Genomic DNA, 14211 nt, shown 5'->3' on the forward strand with positions numbered 1-14211 from the left:
TAGAAAGTGGTTGGAAGTGCATACCTCTGCCTAATGGATGCTGGTACTAGTAAACTTGAAGATCATGTTAATCATTCAGTTTCTTAGAACTCTGGGTTCTGATGAAAGGTGGTCAGAAACTTGACCAGGTGAGATGACTGATTTGATAAGGCATTCTGTAGGAACATACGCTTTTTACATAATTCTTGCATAAGGTATGAAACTTCCAGACAACACAGAGGAGCCACAATCACACTAGTGAATTCTCCAGCAATTAGGGCAGTTACATGAAGTGACCTTTCACAGAAGCCTCCAATAGTATGTGAATAAATGTTGAAATGGTTTGGTTTCCTCTTTAACAAAGTACACGTTTTTGAGTTTCCCATCTGGTTTACCAGACATTTGCTGAATAATTTGTGTCCATGTGGCTTTCATGTATTGATCTAAAAATACAAGTGCTAACAACGTTTGTACTGTCAGGGCCTCTCTAGCTGCTTGCTCTTACGATTCACTGAATGGAATTCAGAGCAGCAATTGTTTGGCTTTTGAGAATGGCTTCAGCACTATCACTTGGGAAATAATTTTCAAATGAGCTTATAGTTGCACTCGGCAAAGTAAACTGATAAAAATTCAGATCTAGAGAAGTTCTATAAACAGTGGATAGTTTTGACTACTCAGTTGGATCTTACACATTATGTAGATTTAAAATCAGTTAGGTCTCTACGACGGGAGAAAAAATGACGCTGCTTCTTTTCAGTGATATATCATGCAAGGTTGAAATACATGTGCTTTCACAGTACAGGCACTTCTGTTTGGAAAGATAAGTTTTAAAAGCAGCCTGTACTTTGCAGATGTTTGTTTTGGACTAGTATTTGATTACTGTAAGGTGAATTAAAAATGTGTGATAATTTTTAAAGCACCTAATCTGAGAGAATTTGCTGTCTTCCTTCTCTTCCATCTTTAAAAGACATGTGGTTGTTGATGGCCACAGATTGTGTGCTTGATAAAGGCAGTACAGCCATAACATGTTCTGCTCATTGAAGGAGGCAAATTTTTTTGCCTTCATTTCTAAAAAAATGGGATCATTGAATATTGCTTTGGTACGTCAAACCCCTGCGATTAGTGCATATGAATTCGGGCACATAATGTTAATAGAACTGGTACTTGAAAGTAATCCTAAATCTGAACTGCTTCCCTTAGTGGTTGAATTGAGGGACTAGAATAGCCTTTATGGGTCGTAAAATGTGAATTTTTAAACCTTACACAATTATTTTTTTTATGCTAGCAGTAATTGCAGTATATGCAAGCTTCACTTTAAATTTGAGTGGGTAATAGCTTTTTGCAATATTTAATAACATGTTTGTGTAAACTGCTTATTTTCACGTGTTCTGTCTCATGTTGATGCTAAACCTGTGTGTGTTAATGTCACAGTAGCTGAATGTGCAGGTGTCATTTGCAAAATGTAGGGTTCTGAGGGGCCACTGTGATTAAAGAATGTTCCATGTGAATGAAATGCCTAACTCTCCCTCTTCGAGTTTCTTAAACGTGTTACTTCTTCACCCAAAAATAAAAGACATGGGAATTCCTAATATGAAGTTAATTTTTAAAATGTTTTTGTTTGTTTTAAAAGTGCATGCACACATGCAGCCTAAATGTAGTGTTCCTTGCTCTCTGCCCCCTGAACAAGTTATTTTCTGCATAAGTAAATTCTGGAATTTTTTGAATTTTTGAATGGGGAGAAACACATTTCTTGTATACCTTTCAGAGGCGAAGTTTATGTAGCATTTAACCATAAACTTTACAGCTGTAAATTGGTAACAAACTTTCAGCAACTTATTTTGCAAGAGAAATACTTGTACCTGATAAAACAAATACCATGAGACTCCTAAACTTTGTAGAGGAAATTTCCATCCTGAGACTTGAACTTAAAGCTTTAAAAGGTTTGACTTTGCCTCTGTAGCTTTTCTTGGGAACCATCAGCAGTACTGTGTGTACAGCTAATCAAAATGCCAGCTTGTTACTTCTGCCCCAAGGATGGAGGAAAAAAGAAAGAAGCTTTTTCTGAGAATTTTCCCTTCTGTCTCAGAAGATATGTAAATTATCCCATTTACTATAAATTACTACTATTATCTTGCTGTAGTTCTGTATGGAGTATTGTACAGTAATCAGCATTTCCAAAATTCTCTGACAAAAATCTGGACTGAAGAAGTCTCTTTTATGTTCTTGTAAAGTTTTGGTTTAAAGTGCAGTTCCTGATCTCAGCTGCTGCTTTGATCATAATGGACAAACTACTTGAAACCATTTTAATGTTTGTATTTCTCAGATCTGGGAATTGTATCATCAGCACATGACTATTCATCAGAGCAATGTAACGTAATGTGTTTCGGGTTTTTCTTGCAGTGATGCTACAGCCTTTTGACTATGACCCTAATGAGAAAAGTAAACACAAGTTTATGGTTCAGTCTATGTTTGCTCCAGCTGATACTTCAGATATGGAAGCAGTAGTAAGTATGGAAATTAATTAAAATGGTTTTCTTTCTGATTGTATAATTTTATAAGGTCTTTTACTCTGTTGCTTAAGGGCTGTTGTTAAACCACACTGGAATGATCCTTGAAAGCTTTGCCAGATTTTCATCTCTGCATGGCAAGGTGTCTCCTGTTTATTTCAAGCCCCAGGAATCTTGCACTGAAAAACACAGTTGGTGTCTGTGGTTGCTTCCTTAGGATGCTGCTGTCAGTAATGGGATACTAAGCCATGAAACAAACATGCAGTAGTTTGTAATTTTTTTCAATGTATTACTTCTTGGAAGGACCAACTTGAACTATATATTCTATAAATATATATAATAAATTCTAAGTCTGTGGCATCTTTTGTATTTTATACCTCTACTCTTGATCTTGAGTCTTCCCTTGAGCAGCTCCTTTTCCCAGCAAGAACCAGGAAGATGATTTACAAGTATTGCATTTTTCTTTTTCCCTGCCTGTGTCTGTTGTGGCTTAGGTAAATGAAAGTCCCTCATATATTTCGTCTTGTGGCTTACAAATGAGAGTAACAGAAGCATGTAGGTACTGAAGCAGAGGACAAAAGATATAGAAATAAGATGTCAGGCTACATTAAGGCAAATTGGAAAGGAGCAAACCAGTATGTCAGCCTGGTGGCTTTCCTATAACAGCAAGATTTGCTGCAGCAAGAAGGCACAAGGACGCTTTCTCTAGCTTTTGTTAGTCTGAGAGAATACTCCAGTAGCTATTGGGGACACAAGGAAAAAAGGCCATTGCTGTAAAGTGTGGAGCTTGTCTGTGTTTGTATGCATTGTATTACTTAAAAACAAAAAAAAACCAGAAAACCTCAGAGTATGTATCATGATGTTTTTATAGTAGTCTTTACGATATGCATCTTCTTCTGAATAGCTTTTTTAAGCTGCAGCGATTTGCAGGGTTAAGAAAGTTTCCCTCCTGAAAGAGATTTATGGAATTATATTTCTTTAATGGCCTCAAAATAAGATCCAGTGGGAGAAACAGCAGTAGTAATAAAATGTCTGCATCACTAGAAAGATAAGCCAGCCTGCCTTTCTTTAATTTTTATGGGTTACTTTATACCATGGGAAATGTTATTCTTCCAGCACATAATGTTTTTAAGACCTGGATGGCCCTTTCAGTTTTCCAGAGCTCTCCAGATCAGTGTGATTTCTTTTGCTGTAACACTTGATTAGTTCTCAGTTTTTAGTTACCACTCTCCAAATCTCTTCTTGTTCTGGATAAACAGGTGAGACAAATTACTGGAGTACTATAAAGCTTTCAACGCTTCACAGGCAGCCAGCGAGCTCGAAATAGAATTCTGACTTCAGCCGCAGAAGAGCTGAAGTATGATTGAACTATTTGGGATGAGACAGATACTTCTCCAGGTTGCGCAGGGGTTAGCCATAATTTGACACCTACTTGACATATGCTGAGCAATACCATGCTACCAGAAGTATAGTCAGAGTGAAGAGAAGCATGTGATAACTCCAGGATATAAATGTGGATGCTTCTTGCTGTATATCACTACTATGAATCATTCCTTTCAGTTCAGGGTTACAGCTGACAACCGAGCAAAGATTTACAACTGTTAATCCCTATTTAAAATATTGAATGGAAACTTTTTTATGGTAGGCTTCCTAGCTGAAGGGGAGAGGATGAGAGGGAAAACTGTCCTTTTTCTGTATGTAGCACATCTGTTAATTGATGCTGAAAAATGAGGAGGGGGAAGGACAGTCCGGTAGTTCATACCAATCAGGAAGAAAACTTTATGTGACATTTGAAAAGCTTGAATAGGTGCTTTGCTGAGCAAAGACTTTAGAACTGATCGGAGGTGTTGATATCTTTCCTTTCCTTTGAGTGTTCCCTTCTTGTTTCGCGTGGTTGTTTTTTTTTTTTAAATGTTATCATGACCATAGCTCCCCCTATCTATGCTAATTACTCTTACACAATTCCCAGTTCTCTCAAATTAATAGACTATTTAGCATGTTTTCCTTCAGAGTATGTGGTCTGTCTTTATGGTACCACTCATTTACATGTTTGGTTTCATTTTTCATCATGTATGTGGTTAACAGTAACAATATAAACACCTGTGGGGTTTTTCCTGAGTAAGATGGTGGTGGTTTGTTTAGTTAATACGCTGCTTTTTTCATCTGCCTTATTATGCTAGTATGTTTAATATTAAATTAATATTAAATTATTCCAGTGGAAAGAAGCAAAACCAGAAGAACTTATGGATTCGAAACTTAGGTGTGTGTTTGAGCTACCAGCGGAAAATGATAAGCCTGTGAGTATTTTCAGATGCTATTGAGTGTTTTAACCTAATACCACAGTACGTCGTGTAAAATGGCATGTTTATACAGACAGCTATATAAGCAAAAGACGGAATCCTCTTGTTTCACTGCCTGGATGGCATCACCCTTTGAAAACGCAATATAAATTATTTAAAATCTTAGGGATGCTTAATGTAACTAGCAGCTAATTTGAACAATGTGAGTGCAACACTAGCACAAAGAAATCTTTGAGCTGATCTGTTTTCAGATGAAGAATATTTTAAAAACTTTGAAAGATGCTGACTGATGGTCATAAAGCTCAGACTTCATACTGAAGCAGTTACAACCACCAGCAGTATAAATTTGCCTGTTCAACACTCCAGTATGCTTCCTTGATACAACACTGATTTTAGCAAGTAAATTGGTAGAAAGCTGGTAAGGAGGACACAAATGCAGTTAGGGGTTATATTGCAATTGGCAGCTATAATACTGTAGAATTCTTTTTTGTTAGGGTAGTGAATGCCTCAGTTTCTAGTGGAAGGATGTAGTGTCAAACATAGAACTGATGGTGGATTGAATAAACAGAAAAATGTTTCCCTAGTGTGCAGGTACTAAAGGCACAATTGTACTACCTTCCACTGGACAGCTTGCAGTTACCATTATGGTACTGTTACGGTGTTATTGTTGTAGTCTCGCCATGTCTGCTCTACCCGCTCCGGACAGCGAACACCTGCTCTAAAAGTGGGTGCTTCTGCTTTAGGCCAGGGTACTTTCTGCGTTGCCAGTCTAGAGGTGTGATGAGAGGAAGGAAAATTAAATGAAATTTAGCTATTCTGTTTAGTCATAATTTTTTCTATAATCTCTAAAATTCATTAAGGCAAAACAAAGCACAAACAGTAACAGGATCAATTTCTTTATTCATATAAATAAAATCTTCATGTTAACACTTTGGTGGTGGTTGGGGGGGAGGGGAGTGGTTTGTATTTTGTGAGAGTTAGGCCCTTTGCATTCTGAAGTGCAGAACATGGGGAGGAAGGCAGGAAAGAGAGGAGGGTTTGGATGTCTGCAGCTTCCTTCCTAACTTTGGCTGCAAGTTCCTCCATCACCACAGAAGCGCAGAAAGATGGAGAGGTGATAGCCAGTTGTGGGAAGTGAAGAGAGAGGGAACTACAGCAGAGCAGGTGGGTAGCTCCTAGCAACACCCTGCTTCCTGGAGTAGCTTCTTGTGTTGTGCTTGGAGGGGTGGGTGGGTGGGACACAAGGTGAGAAGAGCATATAATGTAAGCAGACTGTGAGCAAGTAAGTTCCCATCCATGTTGTGGGACATGGTCTAAGGAGATTTCCTTTTCTATGTGTGCAGGGACTGAAAAGTTGAGGTCATTCTGTCTGCACTTATTGGAGCTGATCTGGTGTTTTCTGTGAAACAGAAAGGGGAAGTAAAGATTATAGAAAGAAAAATGTTTATTTCTTTTGATACAGGCACGTTTCACATGTGCACAGACAATTTTACCTGATTCTCCTCCTACATATCAGGTGTGTAGTGTGGTGTTAATAACTAACCAGAATCACTCTATCCTTTTTTAACAGCATGACATAGAAATAAATAAAATTGTATCTACAACTGCAACAAAGACAGATTCCTCTGTAATGTCTAAATCAATAAGTTCTTCTTTGGATGACACTGAAGTTAAGAAAGTAATGGAAGACTATAAGAGGCTTCAAGTAGAAGTTCAAAGGTTACGGGAGGAGAATAAACAGTTTAAGGTAAAGATACTTGCGGGGTTTTTTTTTCCAGATTTACCCCTTTCCTGAAAAAAAAGCTTCTGACCTAAAGGTTTGGTTGCCTGACTTTGGCACAATGTTTTAATATTGTCTATAAATTAAAGGATAATTCAGGTTTCTTTCTAGAAACAGACAAAGCGTTGAAATCAGTGCTTCCTTTGAAAGGAGTGTATAAGTTATGCAGTCAGAGAAACTGATCGGATAGCAACCCAAACTAATTTTTCCCTCTTTTTTTTTTTTTTTTTTTTACCACCTAATTTTCTCAGTCTGAATTAAGCATTCAGTGTTACGTTTGGCCCTGTTCTCTCAAACTGATGGGAGCTTGAGGGCAGTGTTGTGCAAATACTGAGTGTTCTAGTTGTTGAATATATGCAGTTGAAATGACCAAAGTAAGACAGATTAATAGGAAATACACTTCCTGTCACATGCAGCACATCGCTGTGAAATCAAGTAATTGAGAAGCCTTTATCACCATGCTGAAAAACTTCTACAGTAGTTTCATTTGTTGTAAATGTCTAGTTTCATAGATAACAGCTCCAATGAACTCTGTTCTGTCAGCTCTGATGCTGCTTGGCTGGCTGATGCATGCAGAAATACTTTATAAACATTTGTAAGCAGGTTTTGGTTTGCACATATATGCGTTAGAAATAATATATGTATATAGGTGAGACACGGCCTTAACTACTCGTGTGCTTGTTTTGCCAGTGTCTCACAATATTATAAGTACAATATGATGATTTTTTTTCTTTTTTCAAATCTGTCTTAAATAAATGCTCTACAGGAAATATCTAGAATTGAGTTGATGTCTTACAGTAACGTTAAAAAAGTGAGCTGTTTGTTCCCTTTGTGGAGTGTTAGAAATATTTGTAAAGCATCAGAAAACAACGCTAAATTGCTGCAAGCCACCAGGTGCTGTCAGTGTCAGGCTAGAGTCACTGTTTAAAGGGAGTTAAAATACTTAACATGAAAATGTGTTGTTCCTAGCAGTAGAATTACAGGATAGGTGAACAACATTTTATTGTTTACAAAAGTCAGTTGTCCCCATCCAGACTTACAGCAGTAGTGAGGTATCAGGTGGTAGCCTGTGACTTTTAACAAAAAAATGAAAAATGTTTTCCTCCAGAACATTAGGTGCCCCTTTATATTCAGAAGTCAGAAACACTGACCTAGACAGAACCTTTTGAATTTCACTTACCTGGCAATTTTTAAGGCTGCAGTAACTTCTTACGATTTTATTTCCTGAGCATTTTTTTGTTATAGACTGGAGGCTTTTGCTTCAGTATCTTCTACTTCTGCACTACAATACTGTATCACATAAAAAGTCTAACACTGTTGCTTCAGCTGTACACGCTGGGTCACAAAGGGCTCATTTTACCATCTCCTGAAGTGGTCTCTGTGTGCGTGGAGTGGAGTGCGCTAACACACGGCTGTGCTGCACAGTAGTTCAATCAAGATGTGGGGAACACCATCTCCACTGGAAATTATAATTAGTGTTGTGATGTTGTTTTATGTGTTGTCTCATACACCTTCAAGTTAAGAGAGCTGTCAGACTCGTACCAAGAAAATACCCTACTTACTGCCATTAGTTTCAAGTCAAAATGTCAGCATTAGTACGATGGGGGAAAATAGATTTCCCTTCAAATGCTGATGAAATTTACTTGTGACATCTAACAAGGGGAATAATGAATATAATTGCCTTAAAGTTGCATATTTTTCGCAACTTACCTTAGTTATACAGAAAAGCACTTTCCCCAACAGCACTGTATTTGTTTACAGAGCAAGAAAGGCATCTTCATGCCATTCCCTCCATCATTGTTTTTGGTGTTCTGGAGCTATCTCCAGGCTTTGGAGAAGAGTTCTTTGCAGGCTTCCTCATTGCATCTCCTATTACCTCAGTCAGCAGGAAAAAACTTCCAAGAGCATGTGGGTTTTGCTCTGCTAGTCAGGCAGATACAGAATTCCTCTTCTACCTCACTGCCCTGTCCTTAGGATTATCTAGGAGGTAAAGCTTTAAATTAGATTTCACCTATTTTATTGTGCCCACCTAAAATAAACGGGAACTGGATAAGGTGACTATTGAAAGCTCTTTTTCAGTAGAAATAATCCACATATCTTCCTTTAGGAAGAAGATGGACTGCGGATGAGGAAGGCACCCCAGACAAACAACCCAATATCTGCTTCTGCAGCTGCTGTCAAGGACGAAGGGCTCAGCTCCAGACTACTCGCTTTGGTGGTTTTGTTCTTTGTCTTTGGTGTAATTATAGGAAAAATAGCCTTGTAGAGGCAGCATGCTGGAAATTGTAAATTGGTTTGATGGTTCTGCCATATCATTGGATTAAATTTATTCATAACAATGTTTAAAAAAAAATTAATGTATGACATCTCACAGGTCTTGCCTTTAAATTACCCCTGCACAAATACTATGTAACATAATCTAGAAAGTTTAAAATGTACAATGAGTGAAAGAATGAAAGAGAATATGCTTCAGTGGTGAAGGGGGGGAGAAAATAATGATTTAACACTACAATGGAATATTGTATATGTCATTTTAAACATTCTTAGACCCTGGTACATGTTGCTGGATTACCTCTTTTTAAAAAAAAAAAAGATAAAAAAAAAAGGAAAAATAGAAAAAACTATTCCTCCACTGCTGGAGCTGGCCCTATTGGATGTTTGGAGCTGGGTTAGGCAGGAGGTGTTGATAACTTCTGTAAAATACGTTAATCCGCCATTCTGCTCATAAATTTAACAGTTTCTGTCAGTGTCTTCAACTCTGTGCAAGTTACCAATTTCTTGGCACTTAAATGAATAGTGAGAAGCTGAAAAGAATTGTATGTGGCAATGCTGAATGTGCTAGGCATCATTAAGAGGCATATATTGACTGGTATGACGCTTGTTTGGAATAAAGGTCAATGCCTTGTTCTCATAAAGGGACCAAGCTATATTGCTGTTGGTTCATTTAGTTGAATTAAAATGTTATTCAGAGATGTTTAATGCATATTTAACTTATTTAATGTATTTCATCTCATGTTTCCTTATTGTCACAAAATTGACTAATACTATATGGTATGAAAAGGCACCTGTTTAAAGCCAGTGACTAGAACTAAAAATTTGCTGCTGTAGTGATGCAAGATTCTTCTGCCTCCTGGTGTTTTGGGCACTACAGAATTGTTGGGAGTTTTGATCATCTGAGCATTGGAGAAACAGTGGTCAGGAAACTTTTTGTATGTAAATAAGTCTGTCTAGGGGAAAAAATATTAGTAGTAAACTAGTCCTATGCCGTAAAAGACCAATCCTGTTTGACTATGTAGCATCTTAAAAAAAAAAAAAAAAAAAAAAAAAAGAAAAGAAAAATTAAATAAAGCCCCCAAATTAATGTTTCCTTTGTTACTTTTGTCATGTTCTCACAGTTTTAGAGGGTGGGAAGGAAAAAGTATTCTCTGTCAACAGAGTTTATTGCATAAGGAAACTTGCAGCCTTGTTTCAGGATGATTTTTTTTTTCCAGCCTAATTTTAAAATCAATCCAAACAACCCCATCATGAGCCCCGATAGACCCAAGTGTTGCTCAGAGTAACCATGCTGACTGCTGCATCACCAGGTAACTTCCCATTTTTCAGTGTAGTTGGGTTCAGTAGTTCAGAGGCTTGTTAGCATAGTAAGATTAAGGTAACTTTGTTTCTAAGCATAGTTTCAATACAAAATACATACACTCAGTCGGTTTTAACATGCTGCGCTTCAGCAGAGGAAGTAGCCTTTGAGCAGGTAAATTCCTGTTTGTTCTTAGATGGTAGGTCCAAAAACCATCAACGACAAAAGGGTTTTATGACACCTTTCAGGATTAAGATACATCTTTTTAAAGTGACTTCTCTCATTCCTTGATTATTCTATGATTTCTTGAGAAGGCTGTTTGGGCTGCAGCCTGTCTGCTAAACCCGTTGACCTTTATATTTGTTCCACTTGTGTGTCTCAAGGGTTTCTGGCCTTGCAAGTGCAAATAAGTGAAATTTTATGTGAGGTTTAGTAAGAAAATAGGAGGCAAAACTCTTTAACTAGTGTGTTCAGCTTATGAACAACCCTCAGAGTACCTCTGGAAGATTCAACAGGAATGAGAGGTGTATCTTCAGCATTTTAAAAAGCTAGTGCCTTGTCTGCTCAGGATGGAAGTGATAAAGCTGAAGTGTGCCTGTAAAGGGCAGAGAAGATGGGAGATGAGCTGGAAAGAACAAAGGAGTGAGTTCGGTATGACAAACTGGGCAGAACTGATCAAGAAAACGATACATTCTGGGCAGTAGAAGCTAAAGACTTCTACATGAAACATTTTGTAAGAGCCTATTCAGAAAGGCAAGGTTGTACGTGATGTTGCAAACTCGTTGAAGAATATATTTGAGAAAATCTTTAGTGAAGGGAGACTGTAGGTTTGGTTTTTTAAGAGGCTGCAAGTATCTTGATCTCACTAAAAATGTGAATCCCTAATTTGCTTTAAAAAAAAACCAAAACTTTTTTTGAGCCCTTTGTTCTGCTGAAAAACAGCCTCAAAAAAGTTTGTTTAAAAAAAGAAAAAAAATCACTGTTTTTGCAGGATAGAGGGGGAGGATCGAAGCTTTAAACTGGTCTCTTTGTGAACATATCTGTAGTAATGTCCCAGGCAAATTTTACACACCTTGTTAGCTACCACAGTTGACTCTGCTGGCATAGGCAGCTCCCAGATGAAACGGAAAGCCAGCAGAATGTCTGTCCTTCCAGTGTTTCCTAGTCACTTAGTGATCTGTGACAACTTGGAACTTTAAATCATTTGTGAGCAAAGTTGTTCCCGTTGTTTGCACTCCAGGATTATAACGACATCCCAGAAAACACTCTGATGTTTTGCTAGATGCCTTACAGGTGTGTGGTGATAAAAGCAGCAAACAGAGGACCTTAGTTAGGGATCTGTTGGTAACAGCTGTAGCTGGGGCTGACCTGCACCATCGATCCTGAACAAGACTGTTCCATCAACTGCTCGTATTTTGGAACTTTACAAAATTCTGAGGACTTTCCTAACCATTTCTGACAACAGCCTGAGCAGACGGTAGCAGTGAATTGTCTGGGTTGGGTAATGCTTTGCTTCTGTGGAGCTGAAAATAAATTGGCTGATCAGTGGAATCCTGTGTTTGACCAGACCCTTCGTTCGTATGCAGTAGAAAGAAATCTGAGGATGTCCAAGGTTCTTAAAAGGCCAGTCTGTAGATACATTGCAAAAATATATTGGATGGGTGTTCTTAAGCCACCTGGATCTTTTGTAGGTTGTTTCTTACATGATGATACCAGAGCGAATGTTTTCACGAAATGTTCATAGAAAGTGAATTATTCTGGAGGGCATTGTATATCTTAGGAAGTTATGCATGAAACATAGAGTTTCTAAGTAAGATTATTGTCTGGTGTCCCCACACAACACCAGATATTAGAAAACTGTAATTGATACATGATAGTAGAAATCAAAGTTACTACTCAATCTAATTATCATCCTTACTTTAAGATGCCCACTTGCATATACATTTTTTATTAATTTTTGTAAGAGCCAGTAGAGGCTGCCTAGATAGTCTTCATTTTGTGGAGCTTTACACTCCTGTCTGCACTCTTTGAGCAAATTTGGTATAAATAGATACCTAAAATGTCTCGAAGCCTAGTACTGGGACGTGAATGGAAAATTATTTCTACTATTTTTATGTAATTACCCACATCTTAAAGCAAATATTCCGTGCATGAATGATCATAACTATTGCTCTGCATAGGCAGTTGTCAGCTGTGAATGCACAACTGCAGCAACTGCAGATGCAAGCTGGGCACCCAGTTTCAAGTTTCTGTGCAATAGCCTCAGGGCTTGAAGAGCAAGATAATACCACGTGTGTCATGTTGAGAGGGATTGATGTACCATAATGTAATTTTCTAAAAATACAGGATTGTAATAGCTTGATGGTGGTATTCCATGTTACTTTTTTGTCCTGAAATGCTGTTAGTGGGATAAAGTTGGAACCTCACTTTGCAAATTGCTAGAGTTTCTTGTCACCAATAAACTATAAGGGTTTCTATTCGCCGCACATGTAAATTTGCAATTCTTCTGATCTTGACTTAGCAGTCAGCATATTTACATAGTGGTGTGCACGCAAAAATGGATTGTTACTGTCTTAAGATACTCGATGTTGCAGTTGCCTAATGAAAGAAGACTATGTCATCCCTTTTCTTTAGAAACGTATCTGACACTTTCAGTGCTTAATTGGAACACTTCCTTAATTCTCGGGCACAATGGTGACTTAATTGTAGTATTCAAAGTTTTTGAAACTATACTTCTCTTGCTCTACATGATGTCCTGAAATGCCATATCCTGAGTTCTGTTTTCTGTATAAAAGTAACTGAGAAAAAAACACAACCAGAATCCCTCTGTTTGAAATTAAAGAACATGTAAAACAAGCACTCTGAACTTCATGTTTGTTGTGGCTGTGTTACAGCTGCAATAGTACTTCACAGCAGCACTAGAGCAGCTGGGGGCTGGAGAGCCGCTCGTGCGTTGTTTGAAAACGGGTTAGCATCCGTTACGCAAATCCTCAAGTGAGCAAGTTGAGAAGGGGCAGGTGGTGAGTGAATTTCAGTGTACACACTTGAGACTCTGATTTTGGGGAGTCAGAAACACTAATGTAAGAAGAAGAAAGCAAGCTGTATGTGAGTGAGGCTGATTCAGATACCGTATGGGGAAGTTACTATTCTTTGTAATTAGGTATACGTCTACATATTTCATTTACCGATTAGAGAATGTATTTGTATAAACCAATGTTTAGGCATTTTAGAAAGAAAGGAAATACTGAGCATGGCTGCTCGCTTGTATAGTGAAACCTAGCAGTCTCTAGATTCACTTCATTAAAAGATTACAGTAGAATACAGCGCTGGTATAAATCATCTGTTACAGTTAGGTAAATAGTGGGATTTATGGTTCAGGCGGGGCAGTCCTGATCCTTTGACCACAGCCAATTAAGATTTCTTTGTATTATGCTGACAGCTTCATGTGTACTGAATTGCTTTGTCTAAAGACTGTCAGCGCAGAAGTGACATTACTCATTGTGCTGTTAACTAACTTTATTTTGATTAGCTTTAGAGGACAAAGTAATTGTGTTTCCAATACTCAAATCTGCTTAACTAAAAAATCTGTTTGTTTTATTAATGGGTCGATTGGGGTTTTTTTACTGGATAAATGTGGATTATTTTTTAAAATAACACAAGTAAGAGCCAGCCAGAAATCAATCTTAGACGTAATATTCTAATAAGCATGCACTTGCACACTTCCAAAATGACTATATATGCCCGTCATTTACTCCACCATTTCCTCTGGCTCCATTTCCTTTTACAGAACTGCCTCCACGTTTGTATTTTGAAGAGTAAAAGTTCTGAAAACTTGAGTAAACTTCCATGTAGATCTTTTTGCCTGCAAGTCCAGGCTTAAGCTTGTCCTGAAGCTTCTGCATGAGTGAAAACTACAGAAAGGAAAGCTGAGCCTACGAGCACAGAAACAGGGCTGCTTTCCCTTGAAGCAAACTTGAACTCTGGATCTTTCCTCCTATGATCTGTCATTAGAAAATGGCCTTTTCCAGATGGCAAAACAAAAGAAGTTAAGAAAACAAATGTATTAAGAAG

General features: G+C 37.9%; 1 protein-coding gene across 1 annotated transcript in view; it reads left to right on the forward strand.

Moving 5' to 3' along the window:
• VAPB (VAMP associated protein B and C) overlaps positions 1 to 12996 on the forward strand; it is a 35157-nt gene extending 22161 nt beyond the window's left edge. The window contains exons 3-6 of the mRNA XM_080403966.1: positions 2380 to 2483; positions 4703 to 4783; positions 6357 to 6533; positions 8674 to 12996. Of these exons, the coding sequence (XP_080260092.1) occupies positions 2380 to 2483; positions 4703 to 4783; positions 6357 to 6533; positions 8674 to 8832 (521 nt within the window). The 3' untranslated portion in view covers positions 8833 to 12996. The remainder of the gene's footprint in view (positions 1 to 2379; positions 2484 to 4702; positions 4784 to 6356; positions 6534 to 8673) is intronic.
• Positions 12997 to 14211: the final 1215 nt, after the last annotated feature.

Source organism: Falco punctatus (genome assembly GCF_963210335.1).
Source record: "Falco punctatus genome assembly, chromosome: 10".
NCBI lineage: Eukaryota > Metazoa > Chordata > Aves > Falconiformes > Falconidae > Falco > Falco punctatus.